The 20,550-nt window shown below is 45.6% G+C and overlaps 1 protein-coding gene across 1 annotated transcript in view; it reads right to left on the reverse strand.

Moving 5' to 3' along the window:
• Positions 1–20,550, reverse strand: part of LOC147669893 (arylsulfatase H-like) — a 528,148-nt gene that overhangs the window by 134,644 nt on the left and 372,954 nt on the right. The window contains exon 8 of the mRNA XM_086948172.1: positions 17,458–17,620. Coding sequence (XP_086804298.1) covers positions 17,458–17,620 — 163 coding nt within the window. The remainder of the gene's footprint in view (positions 1–17,457; positions 17,621–20,550) is intronic.

The following is a 20,550-nucleotide window of genomic DNA, read 5'->3' on the forward strand; positions in this document are numbered from 1 at the left end:
ACCCGGCTTTTCTGGTGTAGGTATCCTAGTTCCTAGAGTAGGCACGGGTGGGGTGACTCTAACCTTCCATCTTTTACAGGGTTTTTTCAGGGTCCTCCGGGAAAGGTCCTTGTTCAAACCGGCAACAACCATTTCCTCATTTACTTGCATTGAGAATGCAGCTGTATTACCACTCTGCACACAGCCTCCGTAGGTTGCTGGGTACATACCTAGGGTCCCCAGCTCTTCTGACTTTTCTGGGTCAAGTCTCAACTTCTGTCGCAGTTTGAATTCCTCTTCGTTAGTATATGGTTTGGTCTCCCCTTGGAGACCGGTGTGTATTTGTGCTTACTTCTTTCCTTTTGGAATATTGTGTGTATTGTGTTCATACTCTGGGTATCAAAACTACAAATTTGTCAGTGAGCGTGTTTAATAAATATAACTATTTTTATAACTAGACTGTGTGGTTCTTTTTCGTTTAACCTACACTATGATTAGTTCTGGTAAAACAAGCTGCTTAACACTTCTTTTGGACTAAGACTGAAGGCTGCTCTTCACAATAACCACTTAGAGATTAGTGGAGGGCGTTTCCCTTAAATATGTAAGAACCATATACTAAGCCAGCCTCCTACATTGGTGTGCAGACGTTTGGATTTAAACCTCCACTGTTTTACCAGCTAATCAAGGTATGGGTTAAATGAAAAACCATCACTAGCATTAGGCACATATACAAATATTTTTTTAGGCAAGTAACTTCTACTGCACTTTTAGATTGATTGTTAAGGGCCTAGCACACCCCTTTCTCCAATCTTTGATGGTTAGTTTTCACTAGGGTAGGTAGGAGCAACATCAGACTACACCGAGTCACCATGTTCTTAATTATGGAACCCAGTGGGTCCCAACCCTATAGATACAGTGGTCCTAAGTTCAAGGAACTGAGAACCCTGTGTACCTCTAGAAAGTTAAAGACAGGAAGTAACCCACCACTTAGCTCCTCTTATAGATGCTTATCCTAGATGGCCTCCAGAACCCTGATCGGTCAGAAGAGCAGGACAAAGTGGGTGGGGATGCTCCAGAAGATGGGTCAAGAGGGGTGGCCCTTAGTTACCTTAATTCTGAGCATGATCAGGAGGAGTCTGATGACTCCACCCTGGTAAACTTTGATCCCCAGGGAATAATATGGATAGTACAGAGGGTGTCCCTAGAGGTAGGTCCACCTTTGTTCTTCCTATGAGGGTACAGAGGATGCAGGGGTGGTCTAGGCCCTCCTTTACTCATTTGTCATTTCACTGCTTCTGGTATTTCCATTTGGTCCTCCATCTTCAGCAGGAGGATGGTGGACTCTTTAGAAGGGGAATACCACCTGACCAAACTTGGGGGAGTTAGACTCCAGCTCAAGCTAGAATAGTTGGCCCTTGGTAAAGAGACCCTGGAGGTTCAGAGGGCTAGAATGAATTTGGGACTAGAGTCCCATGGTGGCAACACTAGTGTACCTAGAGTCAGGGAATCATCCTTAGATACTAGGAACCTGAGCAGGATAGTCCCAACTTACCAGGAGGGGGGTGATATCCATAAATGGATCACTGCTTTAGAGAGGGCCTGTAAAGTACAGAAGGTCCCTCAAGGGCAGTGGGCAGCTATCCTGTGGCTCTCCTTTTCTGACAAAGGTAGAGACAAGCTCCTCACTGTTAGAGAAGAGGATGCTGATAATTACTCAGTCTTAAAGAGTGCCGTCATAGATGGGTTTAGTTTAACTACTGCACAGAACCGAGTTAAATTTAGGGACACACAGAAGGCACACACTCAAGACTGGGTGGGTTTATAGACAATGCTATTAAGGCCATGAAAGCAAGGTACAGGACTATGCGGAATTGTGCAATTTGTTGATGAAATAGCACATCCTTAATAATTGATCCGAATCAACAACTGCACCAGTACCTGGTGAGCTCTGATGTTACCTCTCCCAAAGAATTGGGAAGGAAGGTAGACAAATGGGTCCGCACCAGAGTTAAGCAGAAAAACCATGGTGGTGGAGGTGACTAGAAGAAGCAAGATGCTTCTAATGCCCCAGAGAAGGATGGGTAGAAGGGTAAAGATAACAAGGAGTCTTCCCAAGGTCTGCAAAAACCTGCCTCTGGGGGTGATTCCCTAAACTCCACAAAAAAAAAAGAAACCTTAGTGCTACCTGTGTAAGGAGAAAGGCCATAGGCCAAGGGATGCTTATTGTCCTAAGGCTAGTACCAAGGAAGCTACTACCACTGCCCCTAAGGCAACAAGTCCCCTGGCACCAGTACAAGAGTAGTACGACTCCTAAGGGATTGGTAGGGTTATCCTAGTACGACTCCTAAGGGATTGGTAGGGTTAACCTTGGGTTTTGAAGTAGGTTCTGGCGTAGTCAGAACACCCACTCAGGCGATTCTTGCCTGTGACAGTGGCATGGATCTTGCCACTATACTTGTAAGTCCCACTAACTTTGGCAAGTAAACGCAAGAGGCTTTAATTAATGGAAAAGAAGCAAGGCTTACAGGGACACTGGTAAGTGTCACAATGATGACAGAAACACTTGTGGCCCCTGAACAGATCACACTTAGTCAGCTGTACCAAGTGATCAGCACCAGCAATGTCAGGACTTATCACTCCTTGGCAGTTGTGAATCTCGGTTGGGGGAGGGGTAACTGGCCCTGAAAGAGTTGCGGTTTCTCCAGACCTACCAGTAGATTGCCAGTTGGGCAATGATTTAAAAACGCCAGCCTGGTCTGAAGTAGAGTTCAGAACACATGCACAGATTATGGGAATCTCTGCCTCTGCAATTGCTGTCAGCAGGTCTCAGGCCAAACAGCTAAGCATTGAGGGAGCACCGGATCCTGAAGAAATGGACCAGCTGGCTCCTAAGAGAAGGTGCAGGAAGGGTAAAGTTGTATCCTCCTCCCAAACTCCCAGTGAGAGTCAGTATTGTGAGGGAGCTGATCTCTGTCCCTGTGAAGGAAATGCCACAGAGGAACTTGACTTTACCAGGCAGAGTTCTTGGGGGCAGTGGGCCCTTCCAGGGCTGATTCGACTTTGGAGCAGAAATCCTGCCCCTCTCTTGAACAGCTCAGACAGCAAGCTGCTGCTGAGGAAGCAGGGGATGTCAGTGGGTCCCAGATAATTTATTGGGAAGATGGGCTCCTGTTCATTGAGTGTAGAGACCCAAAACCTGATGCCACAAGAAGTTTGGTAATACCTCAGAGGTTCAGGGGTTTTCTTCTATCCCTTGCACATGACATTCCCTTGTAGGACATCTTGGGCAAAGCAATACTTGGGACAGCTCGTCCCTCATTTTCACCTGCCCCATATGTCTGAAGACACCAAGGAGTTTTGCCATTCCTGTGTCACTTGCCATGCTAATGGTAAGTCAAATGGAACTACAAAGGCCCCCTTAATTCCACTTCCAGTGGTTGGAGTTCTCTTTGAGAGGGTAGGAATAGACATTGTTGGTCCCTTAAATCCTTCAACAGCATCTGGACACAGTTACATCCTAGTGGGGGTGGACCATGCCACTGGGTATCCAGAGGCTATTCTCCTTAGGACCACTGCCACTTCTGTAGTAACTGGGGCCCTTCTGGGAGTCTTTTCCAGAGTGGGTTTCCCTAAGGAGGTCTTAACAGACAGAGGTACAAACTTCATGGCTAGTTATATTACTGCAATGTGTAAAGTATGTGGAGTAAACTACATGTTTACCACACTCTACCAATCACAGTGCAATGGGCTTGTCAAAAGGTTCAACAAGTCCCTCAAGGGTATGATCATGGGGCTCCCAGAAAAGCCCTGGCGAAAATCGGATGTCTAACTACCCTGCCTTCTCTTTGCTTACAGAGAGGCTCCACAGAAGGGGTTTGGCTACAGCCCATTAGAACTTTTGTTTGGACATTGAGTTAGGGGTCCATTGTGTCTGGTTACAGAGGGCTGAGAGCAGCCTCTCAAACCTCCTAAACAGGATATTGTGGACTATGTCCTTGGCCTGCGTTCACGTATGGCTAAGTACATGAAGAAGGCCAGCAAAGTTCAGCCAGGAGCTTCAGAAAGCGTGGCATGACCAAAAGACTGCACTGACTGTTTACCAGCAAGGAAATAAAGTATAGGTGTTGGAGCCTGTGGCCCCGGCATCTCTTTAGGACAAGTGGAGTAGCCCCCACACCATTCTTGAGAAAAATGGTGAGGTCACCTATTTGGTTTACCTAGGTACTCTTAGAAGTCCCCACAGGGTACTTTGTGTACTGCCTAAAGCATTTTTGTTTTTCCTGACATGAGCTTCCTCATGTCCACTGTTGAGGCACAGGAGCAAGAGAGTGACCCTTTCCCTGATCCCCTGTCTCATGACCCTGTTGATGGGTCAGCCGATGGAGTAGCCTTAGCAGACAGCCTCCCTGACCAGCAGTAACCTCATTGCAGGAAAGTCCTCAATCAGTTTACCACATATTTTCTCTGACTCTTAGTCAAACCACCTTGTGTACCCATCAAGTGGACAGATGTGACAGTGTGCCCGTGAAGAATAACATTTCCAGACAGCCTGACCATGTCAGAGATTGCATCAGGACTGAGGTCCAAAAGATGTGGAGTTGGGGGTCATTGAGCCTTCAGATAGCCCTTGGGCTAGTCCAGTAGTCCTTGTGCCAAAACTTCACATTAAAGATGATAAGAGAGATACAAGGTTTTGTGTAGACTACAGAGGCATCAATGCAGTCACATGGACTGATGCCCATCCAATTCCAAGGGCAGACAAGCGTATTGATACTTTGGCCTCACCAAGTATCTTAGTACATTTGACCTGACAGCTGGCTACTGGCAAATCAGACTCTGAGGATGCCTAGCCAAAAACAGCATTTCAACCCCAGTGGGTATTATCAATTTATTGTAATACCTTTTGGTCTGAAAAATGTACCTGCTTCATTTTAGAGGTTGGTGAACAAAGTTCTCACCGGTCCGGAAGCCTGTAGTGCAGCATGATTAGATGATATTGCTGTCTTTAGTTCCACCTTGAAGGATCACCTGGTCCACCTCAGAAAAGGTCTGGAGGGCTTGCAAAAGGCAAGCCTTACTATCAAGGCCACAAAGTGGAAGATAGGGCAGAGCAAGGTTGTATACTTGGGTTACCGGATAGGTCGATGCCCTGTTCAACCATTGGAGAGCAAAATCCAGACCATAATGGACTGGGTTGCTCTCCCACTACTTAGACTCGGGTCATGGCTTTCTTGGGCCTGACTGGGTACTACAGGAAGTTTGTTAAGGGATATGGGTACATTGTGACTTCCCTTAATGATCTCACCTCCAAAAGAATGCCTAAGAAAGTTCAGTGAACAGTGAGCTGTCAGGAGGCATTTGATGACTTGAAGCAGCCATGTGGACAGATCCCATTCTGCATATATCTGATTACTTCAAAACCTTCATTCTCCAGGCAGATGCTTCTGAGATAGGGGTAGAAGCTGTTTTGTCAAAACTTAATGCACTGGGCCAGGATCATGCAGTAGCTTTTATAAGCAGAAGGTTGACCTCCAGGCAGAAATGTTGGTCAGCTATTGAGAGGGAGGACTTTGCTGTGGTCTGGGCCTTGAAGACGTTTTGGCCACACATGTTCAGACAGACCATAAGCCCCTCTTTTGGATTAAACAAATCAAGGGTGAAAATCCCAAACATTTGAGGTGGTCAATTTCCCTACAGGAGATGGACTTTTCTGTGGACACAGACCTGGGAGTAACCATGCCAACGCAGATGGACTCTCTAGATATTTCCACTTACAAAATGGAGATTCAATTTTGCAAGGTCAGTCTTATCTCCTTTCTTTTGGAAGGTGTGGGTTGTGTAGGAATCTTGGATTTGCTTTCATGGGAACCCCCACTTTTTACTGGCGTTATTCTGTTTTTTTACTAGTGTGACAGGGATCCTGCTAATCAGGACCCGTCACTGTGCTCTCTCCCTAAATGTGGTTATGGTAAGCACTTTGGAACCTTCCCAATTGGTTTCTGGTGTACCCTTCTAAGTTCCCAGTGTATGGTACAAAGGTACCCAGGGCATAGGTAAACCAGGGGTCTCCTGTGGGCTGCAACATGTATTATGCCACCTATGAGAGACCACTCAAACTGTGACTACAGGCCGGCCCTTGCAGCCTGTATGAGCTGGTGCTAGCGCCACTCACAACAGATATAGGTTTTCTTACATCTGAGGTCACTGCACTTAAAACCTATGAGTCACCCCTAAGACAGAACTTTCAATCCTGAATGCAGGATGCTAGGTTCTAAGTGTGAGGGTGCCCTGCATGAGCAGGGCACCCCCTACAAACCCCAGAGTCAATTCTCCAGGCATGTAAGTGCGGTCATCCTATCCCAACACTGATTCCAGTTTTGGATTTAGGTCCCATGTACTGGGGGCTACCCTAGGGACCCCCCTGGTATTCCAGTACCAGCATTTCAGGGTCTAACAGCAAGCTAATGCTGCTGCTGACCACAGATGTGTTTCTGCCCTCCTTCTGCTGAGCTGAGCTCGGGGAGGAGAAGGTAGAACAATACATTTCCTGTCACAGGGAGGTGTGACCACCTCTCAGACTGGACTTAGTGTATTGGGCTGGGGGTGGGGGCACTCACCAGCACCATCAGACTGCTTTGAAGGGCACATTTGGTGCCCTCCCTGCATACCTCAGTTTAGAAACAGTTTAGGGAGCTGTTGGCTCCCACTCTGGTGCAATACTGGACAAAGGGCATGGGAGTATCCTCCCCTCTTTCCAGCCCCTCCTCTGGGAGAGATCCCTGAATCATCCCAACCCTTACCCTACGGTACTCAAGGGCTTACATGTGTGTGGCTCTTCAGATTCGTAGTAGGACAGGATTCAGGACAGAAACCACTTCTACTTCTACCATCTGGGCCCTTTAGACTTCACTTTCGGAACCAAGACTCCATCAAGGAAGAATCCTGGTCTTGCCATCCTGCCAGTCTTCTGCGTCGTCTGTGCCTGTACTTTATCCAGGTTCTTCTCCAGGCCTGTGGGCTTCAAGGGCACTCAGAGTATTCTCCCTTGGAGTGAAGGAGTCACTTTCCTGCATCTGCTGCTCCTGACGTCCCACAGACTTTGAACGGCAATACAGGTGATAGTTCTGCAACTCCCTCGAGACCTACACTGTCTTCTCAGAAAGTTTGAAGCTGGTATCCCTCGTTGGAACAGCTGGAACAGCATCCCTGTGCACCAGGTTGACTTGCCATTGCTATGGCTTGTTGACTCTGTCCTTTATGAATCTTTGGGCTACAAGAAGCTCCAGCCTTCAACATCTCTTCCTACCAAGATGTTTGCCCTCACAACATCCTCTGCACTATGGGACTGCATCATTGGTGAGCTGCTCGAGGTCTTTGTGTGACTCCTGTGCCTTGGGCATATGGGTTGTTTTGAGTGTCTTCTTTGGCTTTAGTGGGCTCCCCTGCTTGGGGGCTGCTCTGACTCTCCTGCATTTGTGGAGTCCCCTGGACCTTGCTGGTCCCGACACAGCACCTTCTTTGTGTTACCACATCTATTGCTGCTGTAAAGGCTTGCTGATGCTCCTGCCAGACACAACCCCCAGGTTCTCGACTTCTGATGTGGCAAAGCTCCTGGTCTTCCATAGCATCACCTGGTCCACATTTACACTTTTACAGCTATAGCGATAAGGGCACCGTTAACTCTCCTGCATCTTCTGTCATGATGGTCATTGGTCTGCTGTGCCTCCTGTTTACTCCCAAGTGACATAGACTCTGTCCTCTCTGCTTGCAGGTACTTCTCTTGAAGAATCCATCCTTGGATTTCACCACACTCTTTCACCTTTTTTTTCTGTTTTATATAGTGCGAACTAGACCCGAAGAGATTGGGTATCAGAACGCTTTACATAGCAGCAGTTTCGTTACACAAGGACACATTAATTTTTTGTTAGGAACAGGGAGATTAAGTGATTTGCCTAGAATCACAGGATATTGAGTGTTGTTGCAGAGATGCACCTGGTTCCCCAGCTTCGACGTCATCCGCTCTAGCCCTCAGGCTACATGCTCTCCACCTTCTTCACCGGTCGCATCAACACTGAAGTCCTCCATTGTGGTGTACTGCGGTTTTCAATTTCACTTTGAACCTATTGACATGGCTTCCCTGTTGTAAGTATCCTGGTTCCTGGGGTATCCACGGGTGGGATGACTCGGCAACCTTCTATTTACCACGGGGTTCCTTCAGGGTACCCTGGGAAGTGCCCTTCTTCAAAACTGCAACTGCGACTTCCCCAGTGACTTGCTTTGAGCACGCAGCTGTGTTTCCACTCTGCACATAGCCTCCGTTGGGATCCTGGGTACTTACCTTGAATGATTCCTTGGGTCCCCAGCTCTTCTGAATCAAGTCTCAACGTCTGTCGCAGTTTGTATTCCCCTTCTTTAGTATATGGTTTGGTCTTCTCCGGAGACCACTGTGTTCTTTTGCTTACTTATGCGTTTCCTTTTGAAATATTGTGTGTATCATGTTCATATCGCCGGGTAAACCAATATGTTAGTGAGTGTGTAATGAAGATAACTATTTTTATACCTGGACTATGTGTTTCTTTTTTATTTAACCTACATCAAATTTTTTCTGGTAAAACAAGCTACTTAGCACTGAACTAAGCCTGAAGGCTGCTCTCCACAGCTACCACATAGAGAGCTTTCTATGGTTGTGTAAGACCACAAGTGTTGTCTGGATTAGTGCAGAATGCTTCACTTAAAAATGTTTGCCCCACATACTAAGCCAGCCTCCTGCATTGTAGAGCAGCTTAAACATGATTTTAAAACTAATTATATTTTTCTGAGGAAAAAAAGAGATGTAGAGGTACTTTGCCCTCAATGGAAGGTTGCCATTTATCAATATTTAGGTTCTGGTTCTGGAATACCACCCTAGGTATCCTGAGTCAGAAACTTAACATGCTCTTTTTTGGTTACATCTTAAAACATATCTCTTCTTAATACCCACGAAAATAGTACACCATTTAACTAAATACAAAAAATGATGTGAATAAAAAGTAGGAATTCAATTAAAACATAAAAATAAGTCCACGTGTTTAGAATGAGATCCATAAGTAAGAGGGGAATTAATTAATAAAAATGCAAGTCCATGTGGAAAGTAAAAATTCAAAATGTCCTATTGTTGCACATTTAGCTTAATTAAAGCCCCTTTTAGGGTAAACAACAAGTGAACAAAATCAGCCTAAGCAAGGAATGGGATGGATGAAGTATTCTACCTTTGGGTTTAACCTTTAACAAAAGGAGTCCAGTGGGATAAGGTTGAAAGTGATGTCCAAACAAGATTCCAAAGCTTCAAATAGCCTTAGATGGAGTGGGTGGTGAAGAAGATTACATTTTATGCAGAAGAAATTATCCTTTGGCTCTCAGTTGTAGAAGTCAGGATTACAGATTCAGTTTGAGCTTTTTTGCTACTGGGTCTTCTTCAGATTCTCTGGATCTCAATTTTACCCAGCAGGCAGTGCTGATGGGTAAAAGCTGAACAGTGGTCAACAAGTGAGACTGTAGTTGCTGAAGCTTGCATTGGATGGCACTTCAATTTCCTTTGAACTGGTCATGTTTATGTTACGTTGGTGCATTTTATCTTTGCAACACTTTTTCTCTGGATCAGTTCTCTACTCAGTAGTTTTTAAGCAATAACAGAAGTACGTCCTAAATGAGCTTTTGAGGTTGTTCAGACAAATGGAACAAAATTAAACATTAGTAACCATAGGCTAGCAAAACCCTCCTCTCAACAAAGCCTAAGGTGAATGCTGAGAGGACATAGCTCTTGGTATCAAGGAGTTACTTTGTGTATGTTACTGACCCCAATGTTTTCGAAGACCTTGCAACAGCCAGGCAGGTACACAAACTAAAAGAACGTAGGTGCCAAACAACCAGGCAAGCAGAGAAACTGAATAAATTATCAAAGGGGCTGATGTAGCTCTGGTAATAATTTCTCTGTAGATGGAAAGGCACAAGGTATAGGAAACAGCTAACTATCATCTTAACCAGAAATCCAGTATCATCTTTCTCCAAAGCTTTCAGAAAATGTTGACACTCACTTTTCATTTTTGTTGCAAGTCTCAAGTCCTAATAGACTGAGTCTAATGTAGCCATGGCGTAGTAGGGCACTAGTACTGCACAGCACCAAACTCATCCCTCATGAAACGACCTTCCTGCTGCCACTGGGTCAGCTCAAGCAGGTTCCCCAGTTCGGCCACTTCTTGCCCTGTAGGTTCCGCAGCGCCCTCTCAGGTTCATCCTCCACTGGAACGTGGGATATTTAGGAACAGGTTTCCAGCACTCCTTAACTCTCCTATTTTTGACAGACATCTGAGCCAATGTTTCAGGCTCCAGATCCTTCTGATCACATTGGGCTGCCATGGACCGTGTGGTAAAGCATGCCCACTCAGGCACCCACAACATCTCCAAGTGAGACCTGTATTTCATCTCCCTTCAGTTACTGTATTCCAGGTTGTTACCTGGCAGACAATCCACAGTCATGGACAGGCTCACAGCTATTTTCAAAGGATGTGAGGACCCCCCCCCCCCCCACTCAAAGGGAACCTGAGCCACTTTGAACAAGCGCTCACTGTTGTCTACTGACACAACTTGGTGAAGTACATTAGGGACTACTTCCTCTTCAGACACCAGGTGACACCTGATAGTAGTCTCACTGGCTCCTGTGTCTCTCATTGAGGGTCACCGACTTCCTGTATTTCTTAGTTTTATCATGCAGGAAGGTTCTCTGGACCATCTCACTGTCTCCTAGAGAGACCCGAATCATCTCAGCTGGGTCCCAACACCCATATGGGATCAACTTCTCCTCAAGTGCTATACTGGCCATCTCTAGTGTCTACCCATCAGCGGGGGTCTGTGCCCACCTGATCACAAGCAAAACATTTCTGGGATACCTTCTCTGCAGGTTTATTGGAAGAGAAACATGGTTTCCTATTGCATGGGTGGTGGGAATACTTATCGTGGGAACTAAATCTGGGCCCTTTAGAGACCTCATTCTTACTTCCTACACTTCTCACCTCCCCTCTGCTGTTTGGGATCCTGCCCACCTTTGGAGAGGTCTCCTCCATTCACTTTCCTGTAGACCCTGGTACTCACCCAGCAGTGTACCTCTAGAGCAAGCTTCCTGGGGTCAGTCAGCTTGCTGTGCATCAGGTTCTTGCACAGCTCTGCAAAACGGAGTCCAGACAAATGCTCCCACACAATCAAATTGTACAGCCCCTGGTAATCTGTAACATTAGTGCCCTTCAACCACCCATCCAATGCTGTACAAAAGGAATTCACACACTCCAGTCATGTCTGGGTATCAACTTTCGTACTAGGTCTAAACAAATCCCTGCATTTCTCAGGGTAATATTATATCAGGTAAGGAGGGTTGTCTTCATCTCTTGGTAGGAGAGTGCATGTGCATCCACTAAGGCTAGCAATGTATCCCTCCCCTCCACTGTGGAATGATTCCATATGCCTGCCCCCCAGCATCTCTCAGGCACCACATTCATGTGAAGTGCTGCCTCATAGCCCTGAAACCATCTCTGGATGTCATCCCCTTTGGCATACTCTTTTCCTACATGCTTTGGCAAGTGCAGTACTTTCTCAGTTTGCATGGATAAAATGCTGCCACCATCTGTGTTGGGAATTAGCTTTCAAGTCCAACTCATTTAACCTCATTTCTTGGGCTAACATTATTTTTTTCTTCTCTACTGCCAATTGAACCTTTTGGAGATCCCTCGCATGCTATCTCGGAGCCTTTCCAGCTCAAATAATGTCTCCTGGTATCCCACCTGTCCGCCAGCTAAATGTGGGAAAAGTGTGTGTTTTTAGCCAAAGTTTGCAGTTTACAAAAGCTTCTGTGTAAGAAACCGTTGTAGGAACCACACTAGTCACACCACCGCGAATACTGCCAGGTGCCTAGTTGTCAGAAGTGCCTGGGAATGATAGATTTCCCTGGGTGATGGCTAAGCTAAGGCCCAAAATCCACAGTTGGATAAATTGTAAAAAATGCTGTATGAAATATCTCTCCAGGTTGAGCTTTATGTAGCAGGTGCTAGGCCCAGCCACACAAGTGGGCGCCATTGCACAACATCGTTCATGTGTTTCCAGCTTCAGGATGTCACCTATTGATGTGCTGCTGGTTGGATATCTTTGATCAAGGAGTACTCCATCCCTAATGATTACTGAGTTTTTTCTGTGTTCCAATCTTTTGTGATGCATCAGTAACAAATGTGGCCAGGCTTTTTTGCGTACTCCAAACATCTATAGCTGTATAGTAAATGATACGTACTTTTCTGGATGTTAACCCAAGTATTACCTTTCCATGGGTTTCTGCTCCCTCTTGTTGGGTTCCAGACGTAAAATGATTTTATAACCATGTTTGTTATCCTTAGGTACTTCTGGTATGTTTTTTTTATCCCATGTGCTACATAAGTTTTGGAAGTACCACTCGGACACTCCTGTGAGCTTGTTTTCCAGGTTTTGATGCCGGAGAACCTTAGGTGCTTCCATTCTTTCTGCCAATAATTGTACTGATTAATCTGTGCTTATCATTATTCCTGAATTTTTCTGAAATGGTCTTGGATATGTTGGCTTAGTTCCCATTGTGAACTTCACACAAATACCACTTGACAGGAGTACAGCACATGTATGTAAACTCCTCCAATCAACAATAATTACACCAAAGAGAAAGAGTTCTTCGAATTTTAGTCTACACATCTGTGGAGTCCCTGATGTGTAAGAGTAGGTCCTGCAGAATGAGACTGATGTGTGTCTACGTGCTCCAATGTCTTGAGGGGTGAGGCATACTGTTGGTGGGGTACTTGTGTATGTTGGGAAGAGTATAGAAGTCTGGTATCCTAAGATGTGACTCTCTGTTAAGTAAAACTAGAATGCATGAGGGCAGAAGATGCTTCTCATTTTACTACTTATTAAATTGCCAGGATCACTCTTAGGTCATTTGTTGTATACCACTACATTGCCACTTTTGTCTCAAATTGTTTGGTAAGTACTTTTCCTTGAACTTTACAGGGCCGATGAATCGGCCCCAAAGTGTTTAGGGCTCGCCCCTACCGATGCAGTTCGCAGCACTGCTCGCGCAGGCGAGAGCCCCTTTGTGGAGGGTTCCAAATCGGACCCTGGAATCGCACACGCTTGTGCGTGTGCGATTCCTTTCTGTCCACGGTATTGGCGTTTGTGGTCGTCTTTTTTAGAAAGACAGCACGCAATAGGCCATGGCGGTCGTATTGCTCCACCCATGGCCTATTGGTGTCTTTTACCCGCATGCCGACATCTCTTTTCAATTATCGTGCCCAGACACGATAATTGAAAACAGATCGCTCGATGTGGCGCGCGCGCACCACTCGCAGGATTGGTATTCTTTTGAAGCATGCGTGCGGGGGGCGCGGGGGCAACTTTGGGAATGTAGAGCTTATGTCCAACTCCGTATCTCACTATTCCAATGAATTATCTTTGCAGGATCCGCAAAAACTTCCCAATATGCCAGTCCTGCTTATGAAATACGGGTTGCCAGTGTGTGTGTTTCAAGGCTTCGGCCTTGACTCGTGTCCTAATCCCACTGTCCAATATGACTAAAATGTGTCCCCCCCTGCCTCCAAATCTGCAGGAGTGTGAATAATTTAGAGATCGGCCAAGCACCAGTGGGGAAAAGCATAAGCAGCAAAATATGTCTGGGCGACAGTCGGCATATTGCCCAGCTCGGTGCAAAACTGTGTAGCGCACAGAAACACGCCACTGACCCCCCTTCGCTGCGCTGCCTCTACCTGCCCCTGCTTCATTCACTGCAGAGCTCTTGTTTACTGACCTCTGCTTCTTTCAAATGCGGACTGCCGCTTGCACCCGTCGCATCTTGTAAACAATGCAGGGAGGAGCCTAGAAGGGGCTATGGGGCTGAATTTCTGCTGATTCGGCAGATCTGGTGGGACAGCGGGGGTGATGTCCTAACGTTTGCGTAACTCTTCACTTTCGTAACAGATGTCGCAGGATGTATTGAGGGGTCTGAGACCAGCGCGTCACCTCAAATCTGGTACGATAGTACAAAGTGTTAAAATACCCGGAGCTGGCTTCCTTTGCAATTTGCCGAATTCAGTCACATGGGGAGACTCAATTTTTGTCCACTCGAGATTGACAAAGCGAGCAAACATCCCAGTCTTGACTCTGGGACGGAGCCAGCGTTTCACTTTGTCTTTCTGTGTGCCCTCCTGCCGGCACACGATCTTGGATGGCAAAAGTGCAGTCCAAACCCTGGGCCAGTCTCATCGCAGGACTGGCCAGATGGTCAAAGGTCTTCTGTGCCCATGTCTGTTAGGGAATACAACCCGAAGGCATGCAGTGCTGTGTAACTCAGCTCTTTTTTACGTAGTTTTACATGACACGAACTCTCACTCTCTTTTCACAAGTACCACTACCATTGGGCAGTGCCCTTGTAATGTGCAAACCCTACGCCATGCACTGTGCCCGTTGTTAAGCATTCTGTAAACTCCACTCACTGCTGCCAGCTTACAGTGCAGCTTGGAGGCCGCCCAGTCTTTCGTGATGAAATGGGAAATTGTGTGAAGTGTGAGCCACACTTATGACTTACATCATAGGACGTGACAATTATAGCAGGCAGCGGCCGGTGAGATTAAACTGTACTTTGCAGATATATGACAGCAGGACTCTTGTACCCCCTGTGCTCAACGGGTCTTTCATCAAAGAACACGACAATTATAGCAGGTGGCAGACACCCTGCCATTAAACCCTATTTTGCAGTGATGTGCGGGTAGGGAATATTGTGTGCAGTTCTGCATGTCTTCCATTGCCTTGCGAGGGCATGGGATGCGTTGCGCCGCAGAGCCCACTCTGTGCAGCCTAAGTGTGGTGGCTTACAATCAGTCCATCAGTTGGTTTGTGGAGCGCTTCTTGTCGCCCGTGAGGGTATCGAGGCGCAGGCAGGGTCAAGTTGGTTAGCCAAATGGCCAGGTCTGCAGGTCTTACCTCTGTGGGATGGAGTTTAAGCTGATGTCGAGGTGCTCGGGGAATACGTCAGGGAGAAAGGTGGCCTCTTCTGCCACTTTGGAGCCACCCCTCTGTCCGGCAAGCTTTCAAGGAGCCCCCTTTCAACGCGAGGCCAATGTATATCTGTGTAATTGTGCAGACTCCGGGGCCCCTCGTCATTGCTGCTTGGGGTTGGGGTTTTTTCATTTTGTGTTACGTCTTTTCTATACATGTGTAGTAAGTCTTGCACTCCACTTTTTAAGTGTTTAGACATGAATGCAAGTACTGGGCTTTGCCCTTTAAGGTCCTGAATTTCCAAGCGAGTGGACAGGCCTTATAATATTCAAATGTGTACAATGTCTGAGGTAGCGTTAACTAACCAACTGGGGGTGACCTGCAGTTTACGTTGTTCGAATCCCGGCAGGGCAAGCTCAGCCTTTCAAACCAAGGTTGATAAGCTGAATGCCTTTGAATGGGTCAATAGTTATATCTGCTATTGATCGTTCTTGGAAGTGATTCGCGGTAAGGGTGGCGGTGTAGTGTGTTTTATTTTTCAAAGTAGAGTGGTTTTCTTCATTTCACCTCAAACAGTTTAGCACTGTCCAGAGGTGTTTACAACTAGAAGCTATATATGTGTAAATTAATAAACCTGCTGACAAATGGCGTGATATGAAATGCTATATAAAAAGCTCGTCCTTGTTGTTGTTCTTTTTCTCCCCTCATGACGTACTCCTGTTACATTCTGTCATTGACCTGATGATTGGTGGTCGGTTGCCTCAACGTGCATTTTGCGCTCTAGATACCTGCGCTGGGGTCGCTGTGCTTCATTCACCTCCTTCACAGCTAAGGTCACAGACCTGCCCTGGCCCCTGTAAGGTCACTACCCTCACCCACCCTGTCCCCAACACTGCTCCGAAGTAACAGAAATGTATTGGACTTTTTTTCTCAAAATTTGGCAGATAATCTGTTGTGTTTTACCACAGAAGAGTATCACGTTGCATAGAAAACAAGTACCTACATCCCGCCGGAAATACATTGTAAAAATATCATTCAGAATGTGATTTGTTCATTGACACATGCTGTTAAGTTTTCCGTTTAAGCGCTATAATGCCCATGACATGTACTTAACATGTCTACTCTTCTAAAAGGAGCACACTGGCCGCGTGCTTTCCAGGACGACTGCTGGCACTCGCACGGGCTGCGTTACTGTCCGCTTCAGTGAACATGTAAGGCTACATCAAGACAAACAAGCAATTGCAATACAATAGGTCTCGCATTATTAAAGTTTGAGTCATTGGTGTTGCATTATTTAGCAATGCCAATTGCTCAAACTTTAATAATGCAAGACCTATTGCATTGCAAATGCTTGTTTTCTAGGTAACAGGTATCATGTTGAAGGTCACACTTAAAAAATGCCATCTAAGGAGCATCAAAAAACCTAAGGAGATTGAAATCCGATGTAGGGTAGCGATGCTGGGCCTACTGCTGGTGAAGCAATTTAAAGCCATACAGATTTTGACCTTGGGGTTCTAAAGAACTTGACTGCCAAATGGATGTAATTGAATAGGCATGGGCTGAAGAATTACGGCTTAAGGTGACCAGACGCTATGAAAAAGTGAGCATTTGGCAGTGTGGGGGAATATGTCACATATAATGGTGAGCGAGAACGAAAATGATTAACGGGAAGCAGTTCATTGAATACAGCCTGTGGAAGATGCACAGGCACGAAGTACCTAGGGAGCAACATATGTGAGTATGAACCATCTCACAGTAAACTGAAAAGCAAATACTTGATATAAGGACTGGGTAGTATTTTATTGGCATATACATGTATTTGTTTACAAATCTATTATAATGGAGTTGTGTTTATTAGCTGTGTGGCTCAAGATGTTGAAATACTGTATGTTCGTAAGAGTGATAAATACAATAACAAAAAAGTAAAATTATGATACCTTGCATACAACACGAAGTGAAGGATTTAATGCGTAGAGAGCAGAGTGTTTCAACTTCCAGTTTGTTGGTACCAAAATTAAACTGACATTAATTAAGACTGATCTGTGTATCAACAGGCATCTTACTGACAGAGGAAGCTGAACATTCCCAAGAGCACATATTTCGCAGTATATTAGATAAGTAATCAGGATTTGGTCCAAACATCGACGCATAGCATCATTTAAACACAGTTAAGAAATTAAGGAATATATATTGATTGAACTCAAAGTAAATCCTGCATTTACTTTAGCAACAACATTTGTCGTTGATGCCTTGGTATTCATATGTAATTCACTTTCCATATGGATGATGACATCTTTTTTATGCAACTCATCTGAGCCCTTCCTTCACTCCAGGCTGTGTGTTGTTGCTTCACTGAGGTCCACGATGTGAGTAGCTACCACGCATTGTAGTCTGCTTTTATAAAAATGTACTAGGGACAGAATAATGGGATGGCGTTGAATATCGTACCTGTCGTCTGGTAGTTCACCACCTCCTAGATGAATTACTGTAGGAAAGATGTCCATTAGGCTTGTAGGTTCATCAATCTCAGTCCCAGCAGGTAAGACGCCTGGCCATCGCAAAATGCCTGGTACACGGATGCCACCTTCCCAACCTGCCATCGCCTTTCCACCTGCAGACAATCATTAAGACAACACATTTATATAAAGTTGTCCGGGGCACCAGTAAATGCGTTTCCACAGAAAACATAGTACCACGGGAGCTAATTTTGAATATTTTATTGTATATTTTTATGTAGTTCAGTACGAACAATATGGTATCAGTGTGCTTTACTATTAACCAAACAGATGAAAGCAAAAGAATCTCACTTACTTAGTCATGATAACAACCGGAAGGCTAAACAGGGAATAAATAAAATGCCACTGGGAATCCATATAGCTGTGTGTATTACTTTGCCTTCATTTTATGCATGGGAGGCAAGCTCAGTGCGGTTTACTATGAATGAACCAAACAAATGAGAGCACTAGAACTATTGTGAACCATATGAACAGCAACAAATCCAAACAAGGAGGGAATCAAATATATCAATTTCAATTAGAGATCATAAGCAATTTGTAAATTGGTACTCTGTAACAAGGGCTTGTTGGAATTCTTCTAATGAACAAGAGAAAAGCTTGGAAGTGCAAGGGAATTGGAAGGTAAGTCTGGGCGGTGAACCCTGCTCTCTTCACGGAGTTTGCGTAGATTTCCACACTTCGCGTTACGCGGAGGTCGCAGAGGTTTTTTTCCTCGCCCGCGTTGGTCAATGTCAATTTGGCAAGTGCAAGCAAGGAAAATCCACCTCCTGCAAGCTTTTCCCTCATTCGCGATCGTCAGCATCAAGTTGGCGAGCGTGGAAAATCAACCTCTCGGTGAGATTTCTCAATGCAGGTGGTCAGATTTCTCATTGCGAGTGGTCGCACATGCTTGCGACTGCTTGCTTTGACAAACTGTCCGTTCGGTTTGAGAAAGCTGCCACTGGAGTAAAAATCTACTCGAGTGGCAGAAAGGAAGAAGGGCCTGCTTGCGCTGTGCATGGTGCCATTCTCGATGATTGCACAGTGTAGACAAGCACCTGGCACAGAAAATCACCGCAAACAGAATTTATCCATAGCACTATGTAACATGGTGGATTTTTTTTTGCACTTCGCAGAGTTCTGCGTAGTAGAAATCCGCAAACTATGCCAAGGCTTATTGGAAGGGTAACATTAGAGCATTAAAAGAGCAACGTGTGAAGAACAAAGGAGAAAAGAAAGGAGAAAATTGTGTGTGGTAGAGTGAATTTACATTATTTCACAACTACAAAGGAAAAGCGATTCAATAAAATGCAATGGTGAACTACACTTACATTCGTGGTGAAGAAAGTACAAAAATCAATATTGGAAGACACAGAGAGAACAGAGGACAAATGAATGCTTGTCTGTTTCATGAGTGGAAATATTAGCACTTTCAGACTGACTAGTCTTAAAAAGGTACCATAGGGAAAAAGGAAGAGAGTATTTTTATGCTGAATACATGACAACCGCAATATGGAAATCAAATAAGGTTTGTGTGATTGCCGCTGTGGGAGTGTTTGTATAATTAGAATTGAGGACTGAAACAGACCTGTGATGTCAATACAGCCAGAGCCGCTAAATATTTCACAACTTGGCCGGAGCCGCTAAAACATTTAACACCGCGGCCGGAGCCGCTAAACATTTTCCTCGCGGCGTAGCCGCCAAAGTAGTTCTCAACACGGCCAAAGCCTCCAATCATTTATTCTCGCGGCCGGAGCCGCCAAATATTTCTCAAACGCGGCCGGAACCGCCAAACATCTCTTCTAGCGGCTGAAGCCGCGCGCTGACATACAACGTGGCCAGAGGCGTTAAAACATTTCTTCTTGCGGCTGGAGCCACGCGCTGCCACTCAACGCGGACGGAGCACCTGAGCAGTCATGAGTTTTTTTTTGGGTTTTTTTTTTGGTTACTCACCTCACCCTTCTATTGATAACCTTACACCCTGGTGGGAACTCCATGTACCAGGGTGCAACTGGAACATTCCCAAGTGTTACGAGGGGGTGGCATTGATCCAACTCTGCGCATAACGCGCGCGCAGCCTTTTCCTCCACCGCGTGGGCCCAGACCACGGCAAGTCTGTCTGAGCCCGTCAGTGTGGTTGGGCTTCTCCCCTGAGAATCAATTCCCCACGAGGCGCAACTGGAACACTCACATCGAGTGGAAAGGCATTAAACTGCAGACAGGGTATCAAGTTGGAAATTGGGAATCTTTTAAGATTCTGTTGTGTGTGTTTTTTTTTCTTTTTTCTTTTTCCTTTTTTGTGTCTTTTTGGACTTTTTGAAATTGTAATATGAGATTTGGACGTGTGAGAGGTCAAGTGTAATCGTCCTTTTAAGAACAGCTCAAAAAAGGCGAACAGCAGCTAGGAAAAAACGAACCCATTCTAAAAAAAGTAATCCCCAAGAGATGATTGATATAGGAGATGAGAGTGTACCAGAAAGAACTGTGCTGAGCTCAAACTTAAGCCCGGGGGCCCCTGTGAAGGGTCTGGGGCTAAACAGTACCCCATCCTCTATTGGAGGAGGGCCTAACTATTCTCAGCTTAGCATTAAGGATTTCTTTAGGCAGAAAGGTGTTGCCAAGCATGAGAATAATGGTGATCTCAACTTATCCCTCAATCTACCCCACGTACTGGAAACTGTGAATAAAGCCCAAGCAGAATTCAAGGGCTGAGTGTTAGTGGGCATAAAGAACTTAGCCCTATTCAATCAACACTACAAGTTCAAGTATGCCAAGGTGCATCTGAGGCAACAAAAATCAACGCATAAAATGGGAGTTACTGCCCAAGTCCATGCTGTTCCAACCAAATGTTCATAAAGGAGGGGTTTCATTTGAAGATGTGGCTTGGTGAAAAGGCTGATCAATCAGTGGTTACTTCTTTGGACGTATTAAGCTGTACTATGCCCCTGAATGCCAGTGATGCATCTGTTATCTGTATGGGGGATGTGCAGGTTAACAAAGAGTGCCAAGACCTTTTGACAACTGGGATGCCCATGTCTGGGGCTGA

This window comes from Lissotriton vulgaris, unplaced genomic scaffold (assembly GCF_964263255.1).
Source record: "Lissotriton vulgaris unplaced genomic scaffold, aLisVul1.2 SCAFFOLD_269, whole genome shotgun sequence".
Lineage (NCBI taxonomy): Eukaryota > Metazoa > Chordata > Amphibia > Caudata > Salamandridae > Lissotriton > Lissotriton vulgaris.